At 32.8% G+C, this 27906-nt stretch overlaps 1 protein-coding gene across 2 annotated transcripts; it reads left to right on the top strand.

The window, feature by feature from the left end:
- Positions 1 to 564: 564 nt before the first annotated feature.
- Positions 565 to 18100, top strand: LOC110095430 (GDSL esterase/lipase At4g01130-like). Of its 2 annotated transcripts, XM_028693211.1 has the most exons (6): positions 565 to 875; positions 965 to 1168; positions 16625 to 16764; positions 16875 to 16907; positions 17058 to 17145; positions 17651 to 18100. In XM_028693211.1, exons 1-6 carry the CDS (start codon positions 602 to 604, stop codon positions 17917 to 17919), a joined length of 1008 nt encoding a protein of 335 aa, XP_028549044.1. In that variant the 5' UTR covers positions 565 to 601; the 3' UTR covers positions 17920 to 18100. The 2 variants fall into 2 exon arrangements, with proteins under 2 accessions (XP_028549044.1, XP_020676630.1); XM_020820971.2 differs by having other exon boundaries at positions 566 to 875; positions 16875 to 17145.
- Positions 18101 to 27906: the final 9806 nt, after the last annotated feature.

Raw genomic sequence — 27906 nt, 5'->3', positions numbered from 1 at the left:
AAAAAAAAAAGAACAGTAGCCACCCACCTCGTAGCCCAATTACGAAGTGCATTAGCCGCCTTATGGGGAAAATTATTAAGTCCGGACATTGAACGTAAAGATATCTTTGGACTACAAAAAAATATTGATATGTAAAATGTATGTGTGTCCGTGAAATTTTAAATCTAGCACGTCAAAAGCGTAGGTAAAATACAGTCAAATCGTAATTAAAGCACAATAAAAAAAACATAGTTAAAGCATAGTTAACATGTCAAATTTTAATAGGATATCGGACCTATTTCTAAGCCTAATGTCCGAACCTAATAATTTTGCCCATAGGGGATTGAGTGTTAGAACAAATATGCGATGCGTTTACAATTAAATTTACTTAAAAAAAAAAAAAATGATAATGACAATCTTATGCTAATCCTCCAAACTCGGATTACGTAGGTGAAGACACAGTCCAGTGGTTTAGATCAGTAGTGAAACACAAAGTTGCTAACTCTTTCTTTGCTTCCTCAGGAGAACAAACAGGAGAAAAGCCGAATTTAAGGGTATATAGTCATTCTCCTGCACTCTCCCTTCTATCCTGTGCTATTTTGCCATTTACACTTCGCTTAAGATGAGCTTAAGAAAAGCCGAATCTCACTCCGGCCTCCGACCTTCTCTCGTTCCTCCGGGTGTCTTCTTCTTTCTACTCATCTTTCTCTACTTACCCGCCAAGACCACCGAGGCCGACTGTAGCTTTCCGGCCATTTTCAACTTTGGGGATTCAAATTCTGACACAGGTGGTTTTTGGGCTGCATTTCCGGCTCAGCGAGCTCCCTTTGGAATGACTTACTTCAAGAAACCTGCAGGCCGTGCTTCAGATGGAAGAGCAGTGATCGATTTCTTAGGTAGTAGCTATGTCCACCTTAATTTAAATTAACTGTTCTGTTTGAAATTCCTTTTCTTCATGTTTTTTTTTTCTGGTTGGAGAGTGTAGCTCAGGCTCTGGGCTTGCCGTTTCTGAGCCCTTATCTGCAGTCCATTGGATCGAACTTCAGCCACGGCGCTAATTTTGCGACGGCGTCTTCGACGGTGCTGCTGCCCAGCTTATTTGTAACAGGGATAAGTCCTTTCTCCTTGGCGATTCAATTAAATCAAATGAATGAGCTCAGAGTACGGGTCTTCGAAATGAGCCCACAAGGTACGGTCTAAACTTGGATAGTATTGCTAATTACTTCCTGCTCGGTGAAATCAAAGTGATAACGCGGATCCGTACAAACTTTGATTAATATAATTTAATCTTTAAGATACTTTACATTGGGCTAACCTTTTAGACAGTTTTTGAATTGAACTTTCACTCATTTGAACGAGAGATTATTATGTGAGAGATTATTATGTGTGGATTTTGGACGTAGTTTGATTTTGTGATTGTGAATAGTAAAAACACAATAAAAGCACGATGGTGAATAATAACTGTGTTTTTACTGTTCATAATCACAAAACTGAACAGTTCTCTGCATCCGCACTCCGAACATAATATTCTCTCCGTTCGAACAATCAATTGGGACGGCCTGTAATCAGTGGCGGAGCCATAAAATGTATTTAGGGGGGCCTATTTTTTTTTTTAAATATTCTTTCAACATTTAAAATCCGGACTTGGGACCAAAATAGTTAGTTTTAAAAATGATAAAACTTTGATAGTGAATTAGTTTATTTTTTTTCTTTCACAAAATGACTTCCAATCATCAAATCACTTGATTACTGCTAGAATGAGTTCAATATATTAAATAAATACGTGATATTAAAAATCTCATTGCACAAAAACAAATCATAAAATCTCTTTAAGATCGAATCAATACATGATTAAGCTAGCTAATATCAATCAAGAAAAAAAAAAGAAATTAAATTGGGAGTGATTTGAATGGTCGATCGATCTTAAATCTCTTGATTATGGATTATTTATTGAACATTTAAATATCTTAGTGATATCAGAATTCAACGATCTTGGGCTTGTTGGATTCGTCTCGTCTAGCCGCTCAATTTGACTATAAGCATGTCATGTTGGGAAACCATTTTGTAATCCAAATTATGGTTTAAACCTTCCAAATATGCTTTGAATCTAAGAATTTGGAGTCATTTGGTTCAGATTGAGTCGAATTTGGTGTCGTTGGGTTCATATTTTTGAGACGTTCAGTTCGATTGTAAGTTTGCTGAATTCAGAGTTCATATGGTCTCCGATTTTATTTTTTAAGTTTCCTACTTGATTTTATCTCTGGATTTTTTTTTCATTTTTTTTAGGAGGGGAAGAGGGGGCACGTGCCCCCCCTTGCCCCCCTTCCCTCCTCCTATGCCTGTAATACAACTTTTCCTGTAATTTGCTTTTTAAGAGTATATTATTTCTCTATAAAAGATGAAATGAGATTGAAATTCTCTCCTTAAAAAAATTTAAATTCTTTGATATGACGGTTTTTTCTCTATCTCTCTCTTAAGTTTTTAAATGTTAAAAATAAGTGGAAGTTTAATGTTAAAATAAAGCCTTTTCAAGAGGAAAAATTATTCGGTGCAGACTTCGGACATAGCTCTGTGTCCGGACTCCAACAATTTCTTGCCACGTGTGGCCCAACAACCCCACTACGCGACTCGATGAAAAATTAAAATTTAGCACCTTTTTTCCAACGTCTTGCGCAGCCCGAAGCCCCGATCCGAGCCAGACACGAAAATTGAAAAAAAAAATAGAAATATCTAGGGTTTATGGTGATGGTGAACAAATATAAACTGGTGTGTGCACCCCTTTGTTGGAGTTAATAATCATTGGCAGAATATTTTTTAGGAGTGAAATTGGAGGAAATAATTGAATCATTTAAATGATTATTTAGAACATTATTATGGATAATGGATTATAAAAATCCCATTATAATATTTAATGATCAGGACCAGGTAATGACTAGGGCAATAGAAATTGCATTATACCTCAGACATGCCATAGGCTGTGCCAATGGCACATCAACAAGAAGGTGTCGTCTAAAGTGTGATGCTTCAATAGCAACAACAATGTTAGATGCATTTTTAATATATGTTTAAGCAAGTATGAACCTGAAGAGGAGTTCGAGAGAATCTGGGCTAAAATGATCAACGAAGGGGACCTCCATATACATGATTGGTTGAAGGAGCTTTACAAAATAAGGAACAAATGATCTACATCATTCAGTAAGAGTTGTTTTAACCATAGTGATATTTCCACACAACGTAGCGAATCCACTAACAAATGTGTGTCATGGCATTTCTAAGCCAACAAGTTCTATATTCATTATTTTCTAGGCTTAGAGAAAATGATGATGACTTGACGATGGAATGAGCAGCATAAAGATTTCAGATGCAGCAAGTCTAAAATTTTACCTATTCTTAATAGTAGTCCAATAATAAAACAAGTTGCTCGATTTTATTCACAAAAATTGTATTCAATTTTTAAGGAGTTCTTGCAGGGTGTGGGTGGAATGTTCATAAATCATGCCTCAAGTGACTCATTTACGTTCTTCATGAAAAGCATCGATAAGATTGATCACTCGCACCATTGGATTGTTCATTTTGATGCAAATGAGGGTACCATTCAATGCAGTTGTGGGAAGTTCGACATGATGGGTTTACTATATTCTCACTACATGAGAGTAATAATATAATTAGGTATAGTTAATATTCCTTTGAAATACCTACTACTGAGATGGTCAGCTAGAGCTAGAAAAGATATTTATGCAAGTCGGACGTTCACATGTATGGGAAACAAAGTGATCCCATCTCACAAGGGATTAGGAGGTATGCTATTTAGAAATCATTTAAGCATGTTTGTATATCAAATTAGCACACGAGCACAAGAGAATGAGGAAGCTGAATAATAGATGTTGGATGCAAAGATTGATATGGCTAAAAATGACGACTTGATATTGTATGTCAAGAAAAAGAACCACAGATTTATTGCAAACATAGGTGGGTTAAAAAAATTGAAAGACCCACTCAAGTGCAGGCTTAAAGGCATCTCTAATGCTTGGTTAAAGATTCATTGGGAGAAGAGAAAATGTAAGAAAAAAAATTGAGGACCAAGCTACTCCATCAACTGAACAAGTGCACCCAGGGAACCACTCAGTTAGGTTATGTTCACAAACATACTAGAATGCTTCACAGATGAGTATACTCTGAATGAAGCGGGGCAATAAGTGGTTGGTGTTCGATTGCTACGCAAAGGAAAGAAAAAGTTGGAAAATTAGTAGAAGATGAATTTCTTCACAAGCTCGGGAAGTGGTGTTGTGTCATTTAGATTAAGCACCTCCTTTATGTCATTTGGGATTTTTTTTTGGTGATTCGGGCACTTCCCAAGTCAAAATGATTTCCTCTATTCAGCAGACCTACAATCAAAGAAACTTCATTGGCAGTGAATACTAACCTCTTCTCCATGATGATGAAGCACTTCTTCTTAATATCCCCGAATGGAAACAACTTGTATACTACCAAAACATTTTGAACGAAGTGGGGCATCAATAGAAACTAATGTAGCTAAAATTGCCTTAGTCTATCCATAAAATCTTGCCCGAATGTTTCAACTAAGTGATCGCATATTTCTCTAAATGTCAAAGTTCTGCAGCAAGAACTTATCTTTGGAACATATTCCAACAAAGTTAGGTGCAGTGGATAAGACCAAGAATCTAACATTCACTAAAAGCTACATAGAAAATCGATACATATGTGTATATATCATCGGTGCACAGCAATACTCAAATGGGGTACACAACAGTGGTACCTAGAAGTACATAAAGTACACACATAGTACCTATATACAGTACCCACCGATACCCAGAGGTACCTAGTGGTACCAATAGGTACACATCAGTGTACAGCGATACCCACCGGTACACACCGGTGCATAGCGGTACTTACCGGGACCCACAGGTACATACTGGTAGCCATAGGTACATACGAGTATACATCGATACCCACTACTACAGAGTATAGAAAAACCATAAGCCTAATCCGTAACGTTATATTTGCAGAATGAATAGAACCAACATATCTCGTGAAAAAAGAACTTATTATCCTAGTAACAAAAAATTGACCTTACCCATCTTTTTCTACAACAAAAATCTAGAGCAAACGGAAGGAGCTTCAAGTGAAGATGAAAAGCGCCTACAACATTTTTAAACTGAAACTCCACGGTCGATTTTGAAAAACTGAAATGACTCGGTAAAACGTAACTTTTCGTGTCTTGTCCGGGTCGGGTCTTCAGGCTGGGCTGTAAGTGGGAAAAAACATGCTAAATAGAAATATAGGGTCATCGGGCCACACCTGGCAAGAAATTATTGGAGTCCGGATGTAGAGCTACATCCGGAGTCCGCACCAAATAATTACCCTTTCAAGAGATTCATGTTTTTCTTCTCTTTGCTCCATTTGGAATTTTTTTTAATTAAATATGGTATAAAATCTCGGATCATAAATAATATTTTAGTTGAATAAAGTATGAAGCTTTTGCCAAGTAAACAACTCATTTGGAAAACATGTTAAATTTTAAAAACGAGATTGTATTGCTTGCAAAGAGAAATAACAAACAAGTCCTAAATTAGTTGAAACTTCTTTTGTATTTCATCTTATGAAATAAGGATTTTTATTCAATTTTATGAAGACTAAGTACCTGAATGAAACATTTAGAATTCATTTCAAATATATAAATTTTTTTTTAGTAAATTTAAGATGGAAATAATATAATTTGCTTAGATGAAATGAACAATATCAAAAGCATCTGGATTTGAGCTGTATGTCCTAAAATCATTTACTTTAATTTATAGTTTAAAACTTTTTGAGATTATTTCAAAAGTCAAATGTTCTTTTAATTTTCAATATAGTTTAAAAGGACATTTCGATGTGAAAAATCTGATGAGCTTAAGATCGCTCCATTTCTGATTCATCAAACCATTGAGATGATTCAAAAAGTTAAAATATCAGAATAGACCTTTTTCGAACAGTCCAATGAAATATCAATACTTTTGGCAAAACAACTTAAACATCTCTCAAAATAATGTATAAATGGATAGTGTATTTCTTCAAATTTAGACGATTTTTTTTTTTTGGCGTAGGGACTTCCTTGACTCAGATAATTCTTTAACTTTAATTGTTGTTTATAACCAAGATTTGTCATCTATGAGAGTATTATCATGACTAAACATTTTTTTATCCCTCTTGGTTATTTTGTCTCCACAATGATGTGGAAGATGAATATGCTAACTACTAATTATCCCTCAACTTTTGATGATCCCTATTGTCGACCATCATTTAATTTAATTTCCACTAATGTCTACCATATGACTTTTGTCTTCTATCGATGTCTGACTTTATTTTGCTTTGTTGCATAGTTGAACATTTTAATAGAAGAACAACTCGTTAGATTGCCAATTGATGCTTGATTTTTTATTCTCTCCATTGAACATCATTGGATGTCTGCTTATGTTTGAGGTTTAATGATTGTTTGCCACTAATGTCCAACACTCATATTCCACAGAGCTTGCTAAGAGAACAATTATGTTTATCACCCACCATAACCTTACATTTTTCATCAACAGACTTTTGATATTATTTCATCATAAATACTTAACTCCCATCTTCCAGGTCACTTGATCTTCGACCAAGTCAACCACCCATCATTATGTGATGAAAACATCATTTACATTATTGATGGGGTTTACGGTGAACTAGTGTGTGACTTGCTGAGTTTGAATTATGTTTTTGTTTTATTTGATATAAAATTAATAAAAGCCTACTAAAATACACAACCATATATGACGAATCAAATAATAAAGTGATAGAGTGGAGTGGAGTGTCGAACTCATGAGGAAGTATTCTACTTAATTGCAACATAGCTACTACTGCTTACTTCAAATGCACAACTTATCCTATTGAAAAAATATATATATTTTGTAGTTTTTGTCACTGAAAGAAAAACTTGTAAGAAGATTTATGAAAATAAAGTATTTTTGACTAATGAATATAAATAACATAGTCTTTCAAATAAGTTTCTTTTGAATTTAGATGTGGATAAGAGCATATACATCCCTAAATCTTTGTCGAGCTTGTAGGGATGAAAAGAATGATCTTTCCATAATTTTTCTATCTCCATAGAATCTAGAATATTCAAATATCCTATGCCCAGGCATGTCAACATTCTATTTCAATATTCCTAATTGTTCTAGTATTCTTCCGTCGATGCTATATATCACCTAGATTTTAACTACAAACATGTTCATTGTATGCATTAAATGAAGAATGAGATATATAAAATATATCCTTTAATCATTCAAGGAATAAGAGTCTATATTAGTACTTGCTTTACTTTTTACATCATCAGCCAAAAACTAGAGAATTATACCTACATGAAAGATATAACAAGCAAACTCATCTTTATTTCCTCAAATAGTATCCAATTTATTTAAAATTCTAGCTACTTGACCAGTAAGAATTAACATAGTTTTTTACACATAAACTCCAACCCCTCTCTTTAGATTTACCCTATCAGCAGGTCACTGGAAATTATCTGTACTCATTTCCTCTATTAGTTCACATGCTTCCTCAAATGGCTATGATATTAAAGATCATACATCTCCAACATTAATTATTGATCTATGGGATCTTTCCAATCCATTGTAAAAAATCTGAATAACCAACCAATCGGATAAGACATAGTTAGGGCATTTTCTAATTATTTTCTTAAATCTTTGTCAACTTTCATAAATTGATTATTCCTCAAACTAGGCAACAAACTTCTTTTTCCTAAACACAAATATTCATTCTTCAATTCAATAGCCAGTGCAAGAGTGTGTTGCTTCTTAGTTCAAGATTAGTCAATGACTTAAATGATATTTCTTAGTTAATTATTAAGATTTTTTTAATTATGAATTATCATGCTTTGTTCATTCAAATTGTCATCTAAGGTTTTATTATTATTCTTATTTTAGATAATTTTTAATTATTATTTTTATGTTAGTTAAATATACAATCAAATTACAAGCACTATATATAGAATAATTTTCAATAGTCAAGCATATATATATATATATATATATATATATTGGAGAATAGAGATAAGAGCATTATGAACTATAATGAAAAAGAAATACATTTTTCATTCATAATTGAAATTAAAAAAGCACGTAATATCTTGTATGTAATCCATCAAAGTTCTCATAGGAGAGCCACCTACCTAAGAAATACCTAGCCATTATGCATTATATCATTCAAACTTAAATTTTTTATTACAATGTCAATAAGTATTAAAAAAAATGTCAATTAGATTTTTATACACTCACAAACTTATATAGAATAATAAACTAAATAATTGAAATAATATCAAGTCAAGAAAAAAATTCTTTTGCAAACTCCTAACACCTAAAGAAGGCTATAAATATTAGAAAACATAATTTGAAATAATCCTAAAACAAAATTTGAAAAATAATTATAATAAAAAAATAAATTAAATAAAAGAGTGACACTCACACGACCTAGTACACACTAAATGCTATATGGGGTACTAGTCATGTACTCCTTAGCTAAGGCCTTTTTTTATCCTGCATTTACTTTCTTGTATCTTATATTCTATTTTTATATTATATTAAATAGGGGTGTCAATATTTGACATGACCTGAAAACCCAACCAGAACCTGACCTGAAAATTTCAGGTTAGGGTCAACTCGTTTGTCAAACGGGTCGGGTTTAGGTTCAACAAATCAACCAATTTCAAAAAACAGGATCGGGTTCGGCTTGACTCGGAAACCTGAAAATGACCCGATACCGACCCGTAACTGCCATGTACACAAAATTGGAAATCCGACTCCTTCCCTCATGTACTCATGAAATCGGAAATTGCATGTCGTCGTCTGCCTTTCCCGCAGTCACGCGGCCCCATCCCTTGGCCCTGCCTCTCCCACCGCCAGCGCTGATGTTCCTTCCTTTTCTTCGGCTTCAAAATAAAGTTTTATTTTCCACTTCTTCGGTTTCGACGAGGATGACATTCCTTCTATAGTCATGGCATGCAGCTTTGACGAGAGACGAGTGACCTGTTCATTGTCTTCGACAAAGTTCCAGAGAGTTCAGGAGTCCTAAGCACTCTTCTTTGCCTATTTGTGTCTAGTCGGATCAACTCTGAAACCCAAGGGGTTGGGTCCGGGTTGAACAAACCGTTCCGTTTACAAAAATAGGTCGGGTTCAGGTCGCATCAAATAGGGTCGGGTCAGTTACAAGTTCAACCCGAACTTGACACGCAACCTGATTTTGACACCCCTAATATTAAGTCACCAATTTTTAACTTAATTTATAAATTAAAATAAAATCACTTTAATTAAAATTTTGTCTCTAATTTTTAATTGAAATCTTAGCTAGCAAATGAGTTGACCAAAACATAAAATACGACCAACATTTTAGAACATGTGACTTTTACAGATATTGACATTTTCATTTATATAATAAATAAATATAAGTGTGATTCACTAAACTTGCCAGCTTACTTTTAGAAAAGCCTAGTTTTCTTTTGATTCTAACTTTTTAAAAATAGAAACTCTTTCTATTAAATAAAATAAATCAAAATAAACATTTAAAAAAGCTATATTCAAAACAAATCAAATTAGAAAACCCTTAAGGACAAAATAAAAAGCAGATAAACTTTGCAATAGTTAAAAGCATTGCATACCCTTTACAATCAGGCAACTTAACCTGGTGGTGAAGTTGTAAGTTCCAATTTCTAAAATGGTAATAACCTTGATTTTTACAATAAATAAATATAAGTTTGATTCACAAAACTTGCATGCTTAGTTTTAGAAAAGGCTAGTTTTCTTTTGATGTTAAGTTTTTAAAAATCAAAACTCTTTCTATGAAATAAAATAAATCCAAATAAACATTTAAAAAAACCATCTTCAAAACAAATCAAAATAGAAAAATATTAAAGATAAAAAAAAAAGAGAATAAACTTTGTAATAGTTAAAAACATTACATACCCTTTATAATCCTGCAACTTATTGTGGTGACTAATTATTTATAATTTCTAATTTCTAAAACAATAATAGCCAACCTATCTTGAATTGTGCTGAGACATTGACTGGATGGTTTTGAAGTGATTAGGTGGATTTAGTTAGTAGTCCTCTCAAGGATTGATTATAAGTCCAAAAGAGTTGTACTTTCTTAAACCTTTAGTGGGATGAAAGTTGTGAGTCCTATTATACTTCCTTATATTTAGGTTTGAGTTATTATTTTATAGTGCTCACATTGACTAAGGCTAATTTTTTGCCAAAGGTGGTTGCAAAGAAATATTAAGTTGCCCTTTAGACTCTACAACTCTTTTACTACAAACAAGTTTAAACTTACAATGGTTACATTGAATTTTCTCTGAACCATCACCAAGTTTTACGATTGTAAATTCCTGCCACACTGATGAGGTTTTTTTTCTTGCTTTCCTAGGGAAAAGATTTGCTTGTTGGTCATCAACTGTTACAACTGTTGGACTTGAAGATGAACCCGCACTAATTTGAACATCATGCACTGCCAAATGTAGCTGAGGAGGTGTAGGATTTATATGTGGCTGAGGTGGCATGGAATTTTGAGACATACCTTTAAAAGAAGATTCAAGTATAATATTAAACATAAATCCTATCCAGCTAACACAACTAATTCAACAAAAATCTGTACAACAACACAACCAAAAAAAAAGTTGCTAACAAAACCTAAACTCACATGAACACATCAAAATAGCTAACATAACCAATTCAACAATAATTTGTACAGCAAAATAGTTCTATATAGCAAAAAATATGTAAAAATCTGTAAAACAACATACCGTTCCGGAGTCCAGAAATCCCACTTCTGCTTGATGCTGGTCGGTGTCGGAAATGCCGAGTTAACGTCGATCCGAAGCTTGAGCTATCGAATGGTGGAAGCTTTAGCTTGAGCTATCGAGCCAAGAAAATGAGAAAAAGGAGATCAAACTTACCGAATCCAGTTGGAGCTTGAGCGATCGGGAGGCTGCAGTCGCTCACTCTCAGAATCTGAAGTCCAGTCAGAAATGCCGAGTTAACGTCGATCCGAAGCTTGAGCTATCGAATGGTGGAAGCTTTAGCTTGAGCTATCGAGTCCAGAAAATGAGAAAAAGGAGATCAAACTTACCGAAACCAGTCGGAGCTTGAGCGATCGGGAGGCTGCAGTCGCTCACTCTCTCAGAGCGATCGGAAGTCCAGTCGGAGCTTGAGCTATCGGGAGTCCAGTCGGACCTTGAGCAATCGGGATTCCAGTCGGCAATGGCTACTCGTGCAGTCGCTCACTCGCTCTCCCTCCATTCCGCTTTCAGTGTTTCTGCATTTGGGGAGAAATATCGGGCATTTGGCAATTTGGGCGCGATTAGGATTTATTCTATCACCCAGCTCGCCTTTTTTTTTGTCATTTTCATATTACTGTTCACCGGTTTAGTAGTTCCTAAATCCTACTTAAACATATTTAATATAATTTTTATATAAATGTAAAATTTAATTTATTAAACATATGTTATAATATTTTATTACTTTAAAATTTATTAATAAAAAATAATTATATTATTATGGTATAATTACAGTTTTTATATTTAATCGAACCCGAATCGAGCTTTTTATCGAGCTTGTTCATGAACATCAACTGATGTTGTTCGCGAACATAAACGAGCTGAACGCATTAGTGTTCAAGCTTGTTTATTTAAGAATCGAGTATTTAAAATATTGTTCAAGCTTGTTTGTTAGTTAATTAAACGATCACGAACGAGCTTTAATCGAACCGAACAACGAGTAGTTTGTCGAACGTTTGGTTCGCTTGCAGCCCTAATAATATCCTATGTCTAAAATTTAAAATTATAGAAATATTTTCAACTACTTTAAACTAGAGTGTTATTAGGTGATTCACCTCTCTTAAGATCTAAATAATCATAATGGCTTGTTTTTGTAGGGAACATGTACTCCACATTAAAATAAACCCTATTTTATTCATATGAAATTGAGAAAATTCTTTGGGAATGTATTTAAAAAATTTAGTTTTATTTTTAAATTCATTGGGATTATCATTTCTATCTTTTCTTATAATATGTTATTCTGTATGTTGAATTTGATTATAGATATAAAAACTTTATAATTTGTTATTTATTTTCCCACAAACTCTAACACCTCAAGACTTCTCTTCTACTACCTCATACGATATATAATAATATTATATAAATATCACTCTTATTTTGGGTAAGTGCATCACTTATAATTATGGTCTTAAGAAAATTATATTCAAAAGGAAAGTGACGATAAAAAATCCTATTATGAAAACTGATAAAAAAGTTCTAAAAATATATCCTAAAGAAATTCCTTGAATGATAAAGAGGGTAAAATAAGATTTATTTAGTTCTATAAGATGAATTATTTCTTATAGTGGCAAATCCATTATTAATTAAATTTTATATGTGATAACAGATGATACTGAAAATTAAGAATATTAGTTTATAATATTGATTGAGCATAAAATGTGCACTACATGAAAATGATGAATTTTTGGAGGAATAATATGTCAAAAAATCTAATTAATTTCATCAGAAATTAGAATTTTTGGCAAATTTCCGGCAGAATTGTGTCTACCGGTAAAACGTGCGTAGGCAAATTTCCGACATAATTGTGATTACCCTCAATTTAAGCAAACAATGATAAAAAATACTATTAATAAAAAGACAAATGAATTCTTTACACAAAAATATATAACAAATATGAGATAAAAACTTATTTTGACTTTTTTTGCAAATAAATGGAGTTTATCACATTTATCATAACATATAATAAACCTAATCATCCTTAGTTTCTTCGCTCTCCTTGGGCTCCTAAACCTTATTTTCGTTGTTGTTTCCTCAATGTCCTTAGCTCTTCTTGTATCTCAGTTAATTTAATGTGGAGTTATGTTGGCTTTAGCTTGATGCATTTGCTTAATCTCCTCGGTTAGAGTTGGCACTCTTCTGGGAACTATGTCTTCAATGTCGCTATCATCATAGGGTGTTGAGTTGGATGTTTATGACTCATATGCATATTCCTGGGATCCTAATCCATATACTCTCCCCTATTTACTGCCTTCCACATCTTATGATTATGTACTGTAGTTGGAGAACTGTGTATATCTTAAAGTGGATCCCTCACTAGTGGAAGCACGACTGCCACAAATTTGTATATAATCCTCCTGCGACAAATGACATACGTATAAACACATAAATTTAACTTGTACACATAATATCTATGCAAATTTTAAAACTCACATAAGCTTTCTGTGATCTTTAATCAACCCACTAATGATCCTCTTCACATTCATGTGTATGTGTATGCAGCACCAATGTGGTAAGATCTTTACCAAGTACCACTTTCTATAAATAATTTTATTAAAATAATAATAAAAATATGTGTTTAAAGTTTTTTACCTTATTATGTGTGGGCTACATGGAGGGATATCTACATAAAACATTAAAATTCTGACGTTAAAATGAGCCCATCCAACTAAGAAAAAAAAAATTATATAGAAAAAATACATGTCCCCCTAAGGCTCAATGTATAAGCATTGTTCATTCAATAGGGATGCCTTCTCACCCCTCTTATATGTAGGTGTAGACAATTCAGCTTGATATGGTCGTGCTGGAGGTGAATAATAATAAGGCTACCAGTAAGGATGATAAAAATATGTAGCAATAATCTGTGAAGGTGGTGGAGGATAATATAGGTAGAAAGGAGTGGAATATATAGGATCTAGTGATGGGAAGCATGGGATAATGTCAGTAAAAGATGGAAAGTGAGTTGTCTTCCGTACTTTATGGGCTTCCTGAGGTGCAACATAGTCCTGATCGGTCAGTATTGCACCTATTGGCCCAGTGCCCGGCTTCTTCCTTCGACCAAACATCCATCATCGTACTGAATTGGTTTTCCTTTCACATTCATAACCATATTGAAAATGTAATTGAACATATTCTTCCCATTGTGCATAACATCCAAATTATGCATTAAAAAATTGGTACTCTTGTAGGGTAGTGTCTAGAAGATACTTTTTTCATTCAATTAAGCTGAACTCTAAATCTGGGGATTCTACACTTTACTAATGTTGGAAAGAGGAAAATATTTGGTATCTCATTCGCTCTTTCAAGTATCTGAACACCACTTAATCTGGGTTGAGGAATTGATCTCTCAACTCTATTTCTTATGAATTCTTCTTTATTTCTCTTGAATTGGTGATTAATATATAAGAACAAATGATTATAGTCAAACTAAGAATTTCACCTCTATTTTTTAATGTGAATGATTTGGTGTGCTCCATATATTATGACCAAGCTAACTTTCCTACAATACTCCTACCAAATAACATAATGTATTCTAGAAAGTTATCAATGGTCCATAAAAACCTAACTTTAAGTATGAATTTTTGTTTAGATGAGATATCATATGTTAGCATAGCACACCTCTTCTTTAATAACTTGAGGTCAACAATCATAGGTTATAAGAAGACATATTTATTACTTTGGATTATGTGTCCTAGGTATAATAAGCGTCAAAAACATATAAGGGATCATCATACACATGTCAAGTGGAAGGTTATAGAGTGTTACTATAATAAGCCAATAAAGGTATGGTGTATCTTCCTGACTGTATGGAGTAAATCCATTTGCACATCAACCCATCTTATGTTATGTGATTATACAATGAATGAAGGCAATATATGATCAAAGTACTTGCATGCTTTTACATCTGATGGATAAGCAAGGACACCTGAATGAGATAATTTCTCATTATCTCATCTCATGTGAACAACAAAGCTCATTGATGAATACAACCATTAAAGTATAACAATAATGGGAAATAAAACAACCGAGACATCCTTCTATTTTCAGTATTTTTCATGTTTTGATTTGTAGTGAGGTGCACTGCAATGATGATATGCAACTTCTGTCAAGTCATCCTTAAAATGCAATATACACATGTTGATAAAAAAATCAAATTTGCTAGCACTCAATGCCAATTTGGATAATAACTTCTTAGACCTGTACAAATATGTTGGAATTAAATTTCTTCAAATTTATTTTCTTAAATAGACCTATGAACTCATTCATGCACTCTCCAGGAATATTGTACTTAGTCTTAATCTGAGCATTTGAATTGTAACTAATACCTCATAATGATTACTGCACCCATCTCAAATGAGTTGTTGAGTAATACATAACAACTCATAAAGTTTATGTCACTCCTCTATATGTTCTCTTAATCTCGAACCTGTTGCATCAAAAATAATTTCTTCACATGTCCTTATATTTTGATCATCTTCACATATTATGGAAGTTGTGGAGGGACCATAGTAAGAGTTTAAATGTGGCTCATAGTCTCCATGTGAGGTCTAATTAAATTCAATACCCTTAAACAAATCCTCTATAATATAAATTAAGTGTAAGGTATTCTTGATTTCTTTGCTTTGAGAAAGGACACCTAAATCTCTCATATAATAAAATTGAAGATAGTTGATAAGCCATATAAATAAAATATTGAACTCCCTTAACAAATTCATTTGTTAGTGATTTTATTCCTTTTAGAAATCTATTATACATCCATGACCTTTGACTTTGCATGTCCATGTTTAACTTGATCTAAAATATATAAAATTATGAAAAATAAATAAATAAAAATATATAAAGGTACTTATTTGATGTACGTAGCCTAGGTTTAGCACATTGAAGCCAAAAATCCCAAATAGTGCTATTGGTTAGAAAGGTTCTCTACTAGACCTAGCCTTATTCCAACCCCCATTCCTACCCGTTAGATCATAGAACACTATGAAACACTTTGCATAATATCTAAATACATTAATCCGAATGTTGAAGTGTTTTTCAAATAAGAGTTTAGCCAAAGTAAAACATTAAATTAACATGAAAAAATCTAAATACGCTTATTTTGAAACACGTACAAAGCCTAAATGTTTTTTCTAACACTCTTACGAATATTTACAAACATGTTAAGGGTATTACCTTTATTGCTCCACTATTTTTTTTTTCTATTTGAATTATCGAATCTAACTTTCTCATAATTCATTCCCACATTATAGTTATAAGCAAAACAAAAATTCTATGTTCATTGATGTAGAAATATGAAAATTCTAAATCTAACTATAACTCATTTTTAACAAAATATAACATATGAAATTAAAAAAAAACATTAAAAATGGTTATAGATATGAAGTTTTACATTTTAAATCTTAAAGAAAATGGAGTAAAGCAACACTGCGTACTGTGATCTTCATGGTGGTCACTCCTACAAAGTACTTTTGGTTGGCTACTACTATGTCAATGCAAGTATTTTATCGCTATATATTATTTTGCCATCCTATTGGGCTACATAAGCATGGTGGCTGGTTGGTAGCGAAGGCTCATTCCTTTCCTTACTGCCCTAATCACATGGAATGACCACTGATCTCTTTTTTCTGTACTCATAATCCTGAATACTTCTTTGGACAATGAAAAAAATTTCAGCATCTTAATTGTGTTCTCTCATCTTATTATTTATTGTAATTTCTCCAACGTTAAACCTTCAAAACAACTCCATCTGAGTCTAATTTCTGCACTTTCCAGATTACCTTCCTTCAAAGGGCATCTTTGCCAAAGCTCTATATACTTTCGACATCGGCCAAAATGATTTTGCCTACATAGGCATCGGAGGAGACAAGCAATTTCTTTCCCAAGTAGCTAACCAAATTGCTTGGACTATTAAGGTAAACCAATTCAGGTTGCACTATTAAATGAAATAAAATTTAGATTTTTGTTGATTTTTTTTTTATTTTGTCTATTTCATTACACTTATGTGTTCATTTATATGGATCAGGAGTTGTACAATAATGGAGGAAGAACATTTATGGTATTTAACCTCGCACCTTTAGGATGCTTTCCTTCAACCCTAACTCTTCTTCCTCATAACGAGTCTGATTTGGACGAGTATGGATGCTTGATTTCATACAATAATGCCATTTTGGATTATAACCAATTACTGAAAGAAACTCTGCAGCAGACACAATCTGAGCTCCAGAATGCCTCTGTGATATATGTGGACACCCATTCTGTTAAGCTTGAAGTCTTTCAGCATCCAAAAAAATATGGTGAGCTTCACATCAAACTTCAGTTATTTACCTTGCAAACAATAAAGATTTCAGTAAATCATGGTATAAGATCATTGAAATATTGTGCTAGTTAATATTGGAATGAACAAATTGTCTAGTTAGTTATTTTTATTAGGGGTTTTATCTAAGAAAATTACTATTCTAGTTAGTTGATTGCTATTATGGCCATTAATCTTGTTATACTACCATGTGCTCTTTAAGAGCAATGTAGAGGCATTGATGGATGTCATTACAAAAATGGTGATATAATTTTGATGTTAATCACTGTTTATCATTCTTATGTTAGAGAACTAATTTTGCATTTACAAAAATAAAAAAATTTTCATATTGAAATTCATACAAAATCAAAAGTGATTTGTAAGAAAATCTTCTAACTTTTTTTTTTTACTCTTATTAGTTCTCCTTAGATTGTATTTTCTAATCTAAGGGTTTCCTTGTGCTTTTCCTACTTATATAATGCTCTCACAAAAAAAATCTAAATCAGGGTTTATATACGGGACTAAAGCATGCTGTGGTTCTGGTGGTGGATCTTATAATTACAATCCACAAGTGTTCTGTGGTAACAACAAGATAATCAACGGCATCAATGTGACAGCAAGTGCTTGTAGTGACCCACAAAATTATGTGAGTTGGGATGGGGTTCATGCCACAGAGGCCACCAATAAAATTATAATAAGGGCCATCCTAAGTGGCTCATACTTTGATCCTCCCTTTCCTCTCTCTCACCTTTGCAATCTTAAACCAATATGTTGATAATTATATATTTGGTTTTGAGTCTCATAATATATGATTAATCTTGCAGATTTGAAGTGTGTGTCAAAGAATGATTAGCAATTTGATGTTTGATCAATTTAGCTTTGTTAAATAAATATGATCCTTTATTTGATACATAAGAATGATATAATGCTCCTTCCAATTATTTTTATTTAGTGCATATTTTGTAGGACTAGAGTAAGTATGGGAAGTTACTGTGTATAAGTGAAGTGTTGGTTAAGTTTTGTGGTTTTCTTTATATCATTTATTGTGATGTTTGTGGCTTAGCCTATTATTTTGTTTTTATGTTTCTTTGTACGTATTTTGGTGCCATAAGGGTTAATCACTTTCAATTTTCTCCCCTTTTCAGTCATCTTGGTTGTCCTTCATTTTGTTCTATTTTGATGATTGTTTTGACTGGGTTGAAGTTAGCTTGATTGCAAGTTTATTCTACTATGACTGAAATTTTGCTCGGTAGTTAGCAACCTATTACTACATTTACCAAGGGCTAATCAAATTTATGGAAAGGATGCTAGGTTGACTTGGAAGAAACATTTTGGGTGTGGATCCTCTATAATCTTTTGTATTCCTGGAGCAAGTCTTATAGTTTTGTTTCTTTAGTTTGGATTTTTAGCTGTGGTAGATTGGTTGGTCAGGGAATTTTGATTATTTGTTAATCAGCCTTATTTGTGCTATATGGATGGTTGTTGTCAGAAATTTTTTGAGGATTGGTCCTTGATACTACACTTCTAAGCTTTATACTCTCAATTCATTTTTTAAAGGGTTTCTTTTTATTTGTATTTTTCTTGTTGTGTCTGTTTTAATCTATTTTACTTTATGTTCATGGTTAGTTGGGATTGGTTATCCCTATTGTCTAGCTATACTTTGTTATTATTGGTTTTATTTTAGCTCTATCTTATTGATCAACATGCTATTTCTTCTGGGTTTATTTGTATTTTTTAAATTTTCTCTTTTTTTTAATATATTAGCTTTGTTTAGTAGGTGCCTATAGGCTAGGTTTATTAACCCTCTCCTATACTTTTGTTTGTTTTTCCTTGGTTTCTATTGCTTAGTATTATGCTATCTACCATATATTTTTTTTTCAGATCTTTTGAAGGTGGTCTGTTTCTCTATTACAGATTTTACTCATGAGCATTTTTCATTTCTATTTGAGGTTTTTTTTGGGTGTGGTTCCTGGCCTCCCATAGTTTTCCATTTTAAGATTTTTTTCGAATTGTAAGTAGAAAGGGATTCATTGTAAAAACCCCTACAGATTTCATTTTTTTGGGTGCAGTTAGTCTGTATGAACTAACCTTAGTGCGGACGAACTGTTGAAAATCTGTATGGTTAGTCTGTACGAACTGCCTGTACGAATTGAGTAAAGTGCAGGTTCGTCTGTACGAACCTGAGTTCGTCCGGGACGAACTGAACAAATTTTGTTGCCAGAGCCCATCATCTAGGAACAAAGATCCATTATCGTCTGTTCGATCTGTGTACGGAGGAGATCGTCCCGGGACGAACTAGAAACATCGTCTGGACAATCGTAAATATCTTTTCTCTATTTAAGTGTCGTTTGAGTTATTTTTGTGATATTTTGAAGAGAGAGAAAGCTGGAGAGAGAAAGAAAAGAAACGAGGAAGGAAAAACTTGGTTTCGGAGGCCGCGGAGCGATTTTTGCCCGTCGACGCAGTTGAAAGAATTCTCTTCTCGCAGTAAGGAATTCGAATCCTATTTCTGATTTCGAAGATTTTGTATTTTCGTATTTTTCTGCTTAGTCTTGTGTTTCCGTTATCAAAATTCTTGCATATGTTTGTATTGATGAAATTTTTACCGCATAACTTTTGGTATGTTGTAGAAATGATGATGTTGCATGATTTGAGTATTTTCTAGAAAGTTTTCATCGGGTATCCTGAATTCTGAAGTGTTTTTATCGAATAGAAAATTATCTGGATGTCAAAAAATATTACTTCAGTATAATAAAAGTCTTGAAATGATGTTTTATTCGATCTCTGGTAATTTAGTAATTTTCTAAAATTATGTATTTTGATCCTATTTGAGATTTCTGTCGACTGTACGATATCTTAAGGATTTTCTTCAATTTAGTTAAATTGTATTTGTTGATTACAATGTATTAATGAGATGTATACAAATGTGGATATATGATTGAAATATTGTTATATTACTGAAAGACAAGTAAAGACTGATTGAATCGTTGGTTGGAGATTGATTGATCTGTACAGGATGGTGGGCCGACGGGCTTTCCTTTAAAAAGGGTTTGGTGTTATTCTCTATTGATCACGTGATATAACGATTAGGAGTCATAAGGAGATTATGCCGACGGGCGAAGAGTGACAACTCTATTATTGAGCCAAAGGATACAAAACTACATCGATATTCCAAGACTGAAAAACGCCTTAATAGCCAGTGATTGTACTTGTTGAGTAGACTATTGTATTGAATTGCATGTTTAAAGTATTGTTCTTATGATTTCTCTATGAATTTACTGATATTGAATTGATCTATTATTACTGATTGATTTATTGATTACCATACAAATTTATGGATATCGACGTATTTATTGATATTGAATTGATTTATTTATATTGAATGGATTTACTGACGAATTTATGGGTTTTAGTGTTACTGCATGATTTTATTTATATTGCATAATATATATGTCACTGGATACAGATACTGATCGGGATATTGATATTGCATTGATTTATTGATACTACGGCTACCGATATTATTGATTCATCGATATTATAGATTCATTGATACCACTGATTTATTGATACACTGAATATTGATCTGCTTTATATGATACACTGAACACGTGATATAGAATATGCTTTTACTGTATTGATTTGATTTCAACTATTTTTCATGATGTATTGATTTGATTGTTTTATATAATTTCATATCGATTGATATTATTGACCGGAGATGATTTCTTTATTCAATGATTTGATTGATTCTATCGATACGATATTGATTTAACTAATATTTTTGATACGAGGATTTTCTCTATGGATTTGATCGTTGTTTTAAGATATGATGGAATTGACGTATGCACTGATTTATTAAGCATTATGGATTTTTCTACTGTTTATTGATTCTCCTATTGATGATTGTGGATTTTATTGATTATGTAATGATTACTGATTTTCGTATCTGCATATATTCAATGATCATGTGCAAGTGACTCATATTGATTTGATTGATTGACATGTATATTACTTCCGTACCGTGCTTTGATTTCAGTTGTAGGTTTTCGGTGACCTGCTGGGCTTTTTGAAGGTCATTATATGTGGTTAGTAATTTTAGGTCACTGTAAGAGAGCAGGAGTGTGAGGTTGATCTGAGTCCTTTAGGTTTTTGCTCCTTTTTGTTATAGTTATCTTTTGTACTCAAGACTGGATAAAATCGTGATTAATGTGTAAATCCTGAGTATTGTAAATGAACTTTTGAAAATGAATAAAAATGTTTACTTGATATTTTAAATTATAGATTTTATTAGATTGTTTATTATTGATTGATGATTATAGATAGCTCTACTAGTTGATGATTTAATAGATCGACTGAATAATTCTTCCAAGTTAGATCTTGGGGCGTCACAATTTAGTGGTATCAGAGCAGTGTTATTGGAAGAATTGATTGTTATCAGAGCTATAGAATTTAATTAAGAGTTGGGTAGAATGTGTAGTTTCAAGTGCATCATTTTGCATACATAGTTGAATGACATGTAATCAAATGAACTGTATGACTGTATGATTTTCGATGATTTTGATTTTGATTCGATTTGATTTGAGTTTTGATTGGACGAATTTGTTTTATATCAATTTTATGTTCGCGTTCTTAAGGGAAATGTCGAGGAAGATATATTTCTTAAGGTGGGTAGATTGTAAAACCCCTCCATATTTCATTTTTTTGGGTACAGTTAGTATGTACGAACTGACCTTAGTACGGATGAACTGTTGAAAATCTGTATGGTTAGTCTGTACGAACTGAATAAAGTGCGAGTTTTTCTGTACGAACCTGAGTTCGTCCGGGACGAACTGAACAAATTTTGTTGCCAGAGCCCATCGTCTAGGGACGAAGATCCATTATCGTCTGTACGATCTATGTATAGAGGTGATCGTCCCGGGATGAACTAGAAACATCGTCTGAACCATCGTAAATATCTTTTCTCTATTTAAGTGTTGTTTGAGTTATTTTTGAGATATTTTGAAGAGAGAGAAAGCTGGAGAGAGAAAGAAAAGGAAAGAGGAAGGAAAAGCTTAGTTTTGGAGGCCTCGGAGCGATTTTCGTCCATCAATGCAATTGAAAGAATTCTGTCTCTTAGTAAGGAATTTGAATTCTATTTCTGATTTTGAAGAATTCGTATTTTTGTATTTTTCTGCTCAGTTTTGTGTTTCTATTACTGAAATTCTTGCATATCTTTGTATTGACAAAACTTTTACCGCGTAACTTTTAGTATGTTGTAGAAATGATGATGTTGCACAATTTGGTATTTTCTGAAAAGTATTCACCGGGTATCCTGAATTCAGAAGTATTTTTATCTAATAGAAAATTACCTAGATGTAAAAAAATATTGCTTCAGTACAAGAAAAGTCTTGAAATTATGTTTTATTCGATCTCTGGTAATTTGATAATTTTCTGAAACTATGTATTTTGATCATGTTTGGGATTTCTGTCGACTGTACGATATTTTAAGGATTTTCTTCAATTGAGTTAAATTGTGTTCGTTGATTGCAATGTATTAATGAGATGTATACGAATGTGGATATATGATTGAAATATTGTTATATTACTAAAAGATAAGTAAAGTATGGTTGAACTGTTGGTTAGAGATTGATTTACCTGTATAGGATGGTGGGCCGATGATTTTCCTTTAAGAAGGATTTGGTGTTATCCTCTATTGATCACGTGATATAACGATTAGGAGTCGTAAGTAGATTATGCCAACGATCGAGGAGTGACGACTCAATTATTGAGCCAACAGATACAACGATACATCGATATTCCAAGACTGAAAAACGTCTTAATAACCAGTGATTATACTTTGTTGAGTAAGACTATTGTATTGAATTGCATATTTAAAGTACTGTTCTTATGATTTCTCTATGAATTTACTGATATTGAATTGTTCTATTGTTACCGATTGATTTATTGATTATTGTACGAATTTACGGATATCGACGGATTTATTGATATTGAATTGATTTACTGATGAATTTACAGGTTTAAGTGTTACTGCATGATTTTATTTATATTGCATAATGTACATGTCACTAGATACTGATACTGATAGAGATATTGATATTGCATTGATTCATTTATACTACGGCTACTGATATTATTGATTCATCGATATTACAGATTCATTGATACCATTGATTCATTGGTACACCGAATATTGATCTGCTTCATATGATACACTGAACACGTGATATAGAATATGCTTTTACTATATTGATTTGATTTCAACTTATTTTCACAATGTATTGATTTGATTATTTTATATGATTTCATACCGATCGATATTATTGACCGAAGATGATTTCTTTATTCAATGTTTTGATTGATTCTATTGATACGATATTGATTTAACTAATATTATTGATACGACAATTTTCTCTATGGATTTGACCGCTGTTTTAAGATATGATGGAATTGACGTATGTACTGATTTATTGAGCATTATAGATTTTTCTACTATTTATTAATTCTCCTACTGATGACTGTGGATTTTATTGATTATGCATTGATTACTAATTTTCGTATTTACATAGATTCAATGATCATGTGCAAGTGACTGATATTAATTTGACTGATTGACTGCATATTACTTTCGTACCGTACTTTGATTTCAACTGTAGGTTTTTGGTGATCTGCAGGGCTTTTTGAAACTCATTATTGTATGTGATTAATAATTTCAGGTCAGGGCAAGGGAGAAGGAGTGTGAGGTTGATCTGAGTCCTTCAAGTTTTTGTTCCTTTTTGTTATAGTTATCTTTTATACTCATGACTGGATGGAATCGTGATTAATGTGTAAATCCTGAGTATTGTAAATGAACTTTTGAGAATGAATAGAAATGTTTACTTGATGTTTTAAATTATAGATTTTGCTAGATTGTTTTTCTTTGATTGATGATTATAGATAGCTCTACTAGTTGGCGGTTTAATAGATCGACTGAATAATTCTTCCAAGTTCGATCTTAGGGCATCACATTAATCACTCTTAAGTTTTTCTTTTGATATTGATTGTAGCTCATTCAGCATTAGTGAGCTATTTAACCATCTTAAGGACTTTTTATTTTATTTTGTATTAATGTGTATGTTATTGGGTGATTTATTACTATATATATATAATCATGCTGGTGCTGTGTGTCATGCTGTTATAGATGAGATTCAATTTGATTAAGGTGGTGATCAAAATGAGTCTCAAGATAATCAAACATGTGAACCATATCTTAAAAGTTTGGTTCACGAGCAGACACAGGTGCAGGTGCTCTCTCCTTCCCCTCAATGTTAGCACCTTTATCATGTTTTGCAAAGATGGCTCGGAATTACAAATCTGTATACCTTCCCTCCTAGACTTACAGTTTCAACTGGGGTCCAAAAAGATTCATATATAAAATCTCCAATGGTTTATTAGTTCTAAAATCCTTATTGGACTGAAAAGAGGACTTCACCTATTTTCCTAATTGACATGCATCGCAAAGGTGATCCTCAGTAAAGTATAATTTTGGTATACCTCTCACTAAGTTCTTTTGGATAATTTTCTTATGATTTTTCATGTTAGAGTGACAAAGTCTCCTATGTCAAAGCCATTACTCATCAAAAATAGTTTTTAAATAAAAAGCAGTAGGAGTTTTGATATAATTCAAGTCTAGCATATACACATTATTTACCTGTATACCATGTAAAATATTATTATCATTTATGCTTAATATGCATCTAGTAGGGAAAAATTTAACACAGTATCCTTTATCACATAGTTGGTTAATACTTAACAGATTGTGCTTTAAGCCTTCTACAAGTAATACATTCTCAATATTTTTTTTTTAAGATTTTTAATCATACTTGATCCAACAACCTTCCTTGTGGTGTTATCTCCAAGTGTAACCCTGCCTCCACTCCTAGCTTCCAACGATATAAATTGTGCAGTATCTCCAATCATATGCTTTGAGCAACTATTGTGTAGTATCTCCAAGGTCTTGTGTGAGAGCGATCCTGCAAAATCATCAAACATTAGACCTGGGAATCCAAACAAGTTTGGATTCACATTTTTGCAAATTATAAACATATGCTTGTATGTTATGTCTAGGTTTATGCATCTTAGGCTTCCACACCAAATAAGTTTTTCTATTCAATGTATATGTGTGTGCTATATCCAAATAATCCATAATTAAAATATTTGACTCTAGGAAATAGGTTTCTTAATCTTCTATAATTATTCTATATTTTCATGGATTGTATAAATTTTGGATACAAAATAGAATTTTTGAAATCTTCAGGTCTTGGGGGTATCCTATTATTCACGAGAGCTTTTATCTTCAGTTTGCAAAAGGTATTCATATATTCCAATATACGATTTGTATAGTTTATCCGATAATTTTTGCTCTCTGAATCATCCTTAAAATTTTTAAATTCTTTTTCAAGTTTTACATAGGATGATTTTAAATTTTAATGGTTCTTATTCAAATCATCAAACTCATCAAGTAATTTCATATGGTTGTTATCAATTAAAGCATGATCTTTTCTAAGGATCTCTTATTCTCTTTACAATTCTTGTAACTCTAAGTTCAGACTAGCATGCATTTTCTTTAATTTCTTATATGCAACATGTATGCGTTTAGATACTTCTAAAAGTTCATTGTAAGTCAAGTCACGCACCTCTTCTTGATATGACTGATCAAGATTATCAGCCATTAAGCATAGATTGGTGACTTTCTCTTCCTTTTTAGTCTCTGATGAGTTTGAAGTTGAATCTGCCCAAAAAGCTCTTTAGAATTTCTTCTTGCCCTTCTTCACCGTTGATTTCTCCTCTACCTTCTCCTTGCTAGGAGTGGCTTTGAGTTTTGGCAGTCTAACTTAATATGTCCAGATTTCCTACACTCATAGCAAATAACATCATTTGGAACCTTAACATTCCTATTAAATTTACATCGATTCCATTGTTGGCGTCTATTTTGCTTTCTCTTCAGAAAACTTCTGAACTATCTAGTCTTTTGTGTGATGTCATCTTCATCCTCAAGTTGTGATAGATCACTTTCTAACTCCTCCACTTTTAGTGTTATATTATTCTCCCTTCATGGTTCACCTGCATCAATCTTTCGTTGACTCACTCCTTGCTCGTAAGCAATTAGTGATCCGAGAAGATTGTCAATAGAGTAAATATTTAAATCTTTAGATTCTGTAATCGCAGTTATTTTAGCATAATATATAGTAGGCAAACAATGAAGTATCTTATTAACCATTTCAGTGTTTGTTAGTTACCTACCCAGTGCATATAAAGATGTGACTATTTGTGTGAATCTTGTGTATAAGTCAGAATATATTCATTATGTTTCATGCGAAATAATTCATAGTCATGCAATAAGATATTAAGTTTGGATTATTTAATTTCATTAGTCTCTTCATATGTTATGCAAAGTCTATCACATATGTCATTTTCACTCTTACAAGTGGAAACCCGTATGTAATCTTTTGATTTAAGTGCACAAAAGAAACTATTGAAATATTTAGCATTTAGTTGTGCTAAGTCACGTTCTTTTACTGTCCAATCTGCAAAGGGTGTTTCTACTCTAATGCCATCAACTAATCTAGTTGGTTTTGTATACCCTTATTGTACTAAAATTCACATGCAATAATTAAGTGACTGTAAAAATATAGACATGTGTGTTTTTCAAAAATCAAAAGGGATATTATCAAACAAAGGAGGTCTTGTGATCGAATATCCTTCAGGTGTATTTTGGTTTATGAATGTAGCCATGGTCGTTAATCAAAAAGTAGTTTAAACTTTTGGTTTTGAAACAAAGCTCTGATATCACTTGTTGAAACTTATTAATTATGAATTAGGTTGTTAGACCTAAGCTTATGTCTCAAAAGGCTAACCAAGAGGGGGTGAATTGATAATTTAAAAAATTTCCTCTTAAACCGATTTAAATGTAGTGAATTTTTTAGAAATTATTTTTCAACCACAAATAAGCACAAACAGAAAATAAAAAGCATCGGAAAATAAAAGGACACAAGATTTATAATGGTTCGGTCAAACACGACCTACATCCACTCCCTGAAATCTCTCACTTCAGGTATTGCACTATTACCACAAGTGTCTCTCCTTTTGCCCCCACAGTATGGTGGAGAAGCCTTCACAAAAAGTCTCTTCCACCACTACCTGGTGCGGTAGAGAACTGTCGTCCTTTACACCCTCCAAGTGTCGGCAAAGAACCGTCGGCTGTTCACACTCTCCAAGTGTAGGCAGGGAACCTTTGACTGTTCATACTCTCCAAGTGTAGGCAGAGAATCCTTCGGCTGTTCACACTCCTCGAGGGTCGGCAGAGAACTGTCATCCTTTTACACCCTCCAAGTGTCGGTAGAGAACCGTCGGCTGTTCACACTCTTCAAGTGTAGGCAAAGAACCTTCGGCTGTTCACACACCTCGAGTGTCGGCAGAGAATCGGATCTCCTACAAAGATTTTCTCATAAGAAATCTAGAAGGACAAGAGAAAATAGTGAAGTAATCATAAATTACAAATAAAGATTCTTACCTTTGAGTAACCAAGTGAACCCTTCACTCTCTAGTAGTAAGAACTCTTCTTTAAACACTCTCTCTCACTCTCTCCTTCAATCTCCCTTCAGTATTCATGAAGACTAAAAGACAAAAAGATTTTAAGACAGTCAAAACTGAACCTTTTATAGAAAAGACACGAAAAACCTTCTAAAAATTGCAATTTTTAATTTATGACCGTCCACGATCG

Source organism: Dendrobium catenatum, unplaced genomic scaffold, assembly GCF_001605985.2.
Source record: "Dendrobium catenatum unplaced genomic scaffold, ASM160598v2 fragScaff_scaffold_233, whole genome shotgun sequence".
Lineage (NCBI taxonomy): Eukaryota > Viridiplantae > Streptophyta > Magnoliopsida > Asparagales > Orchidaceae > Dendrobium > Dendrobium catenatum.
Note: the sequence above shows the minus strand (reverse complement) of the source record. Positions and strands in the feature narration are given on the sequence as shown.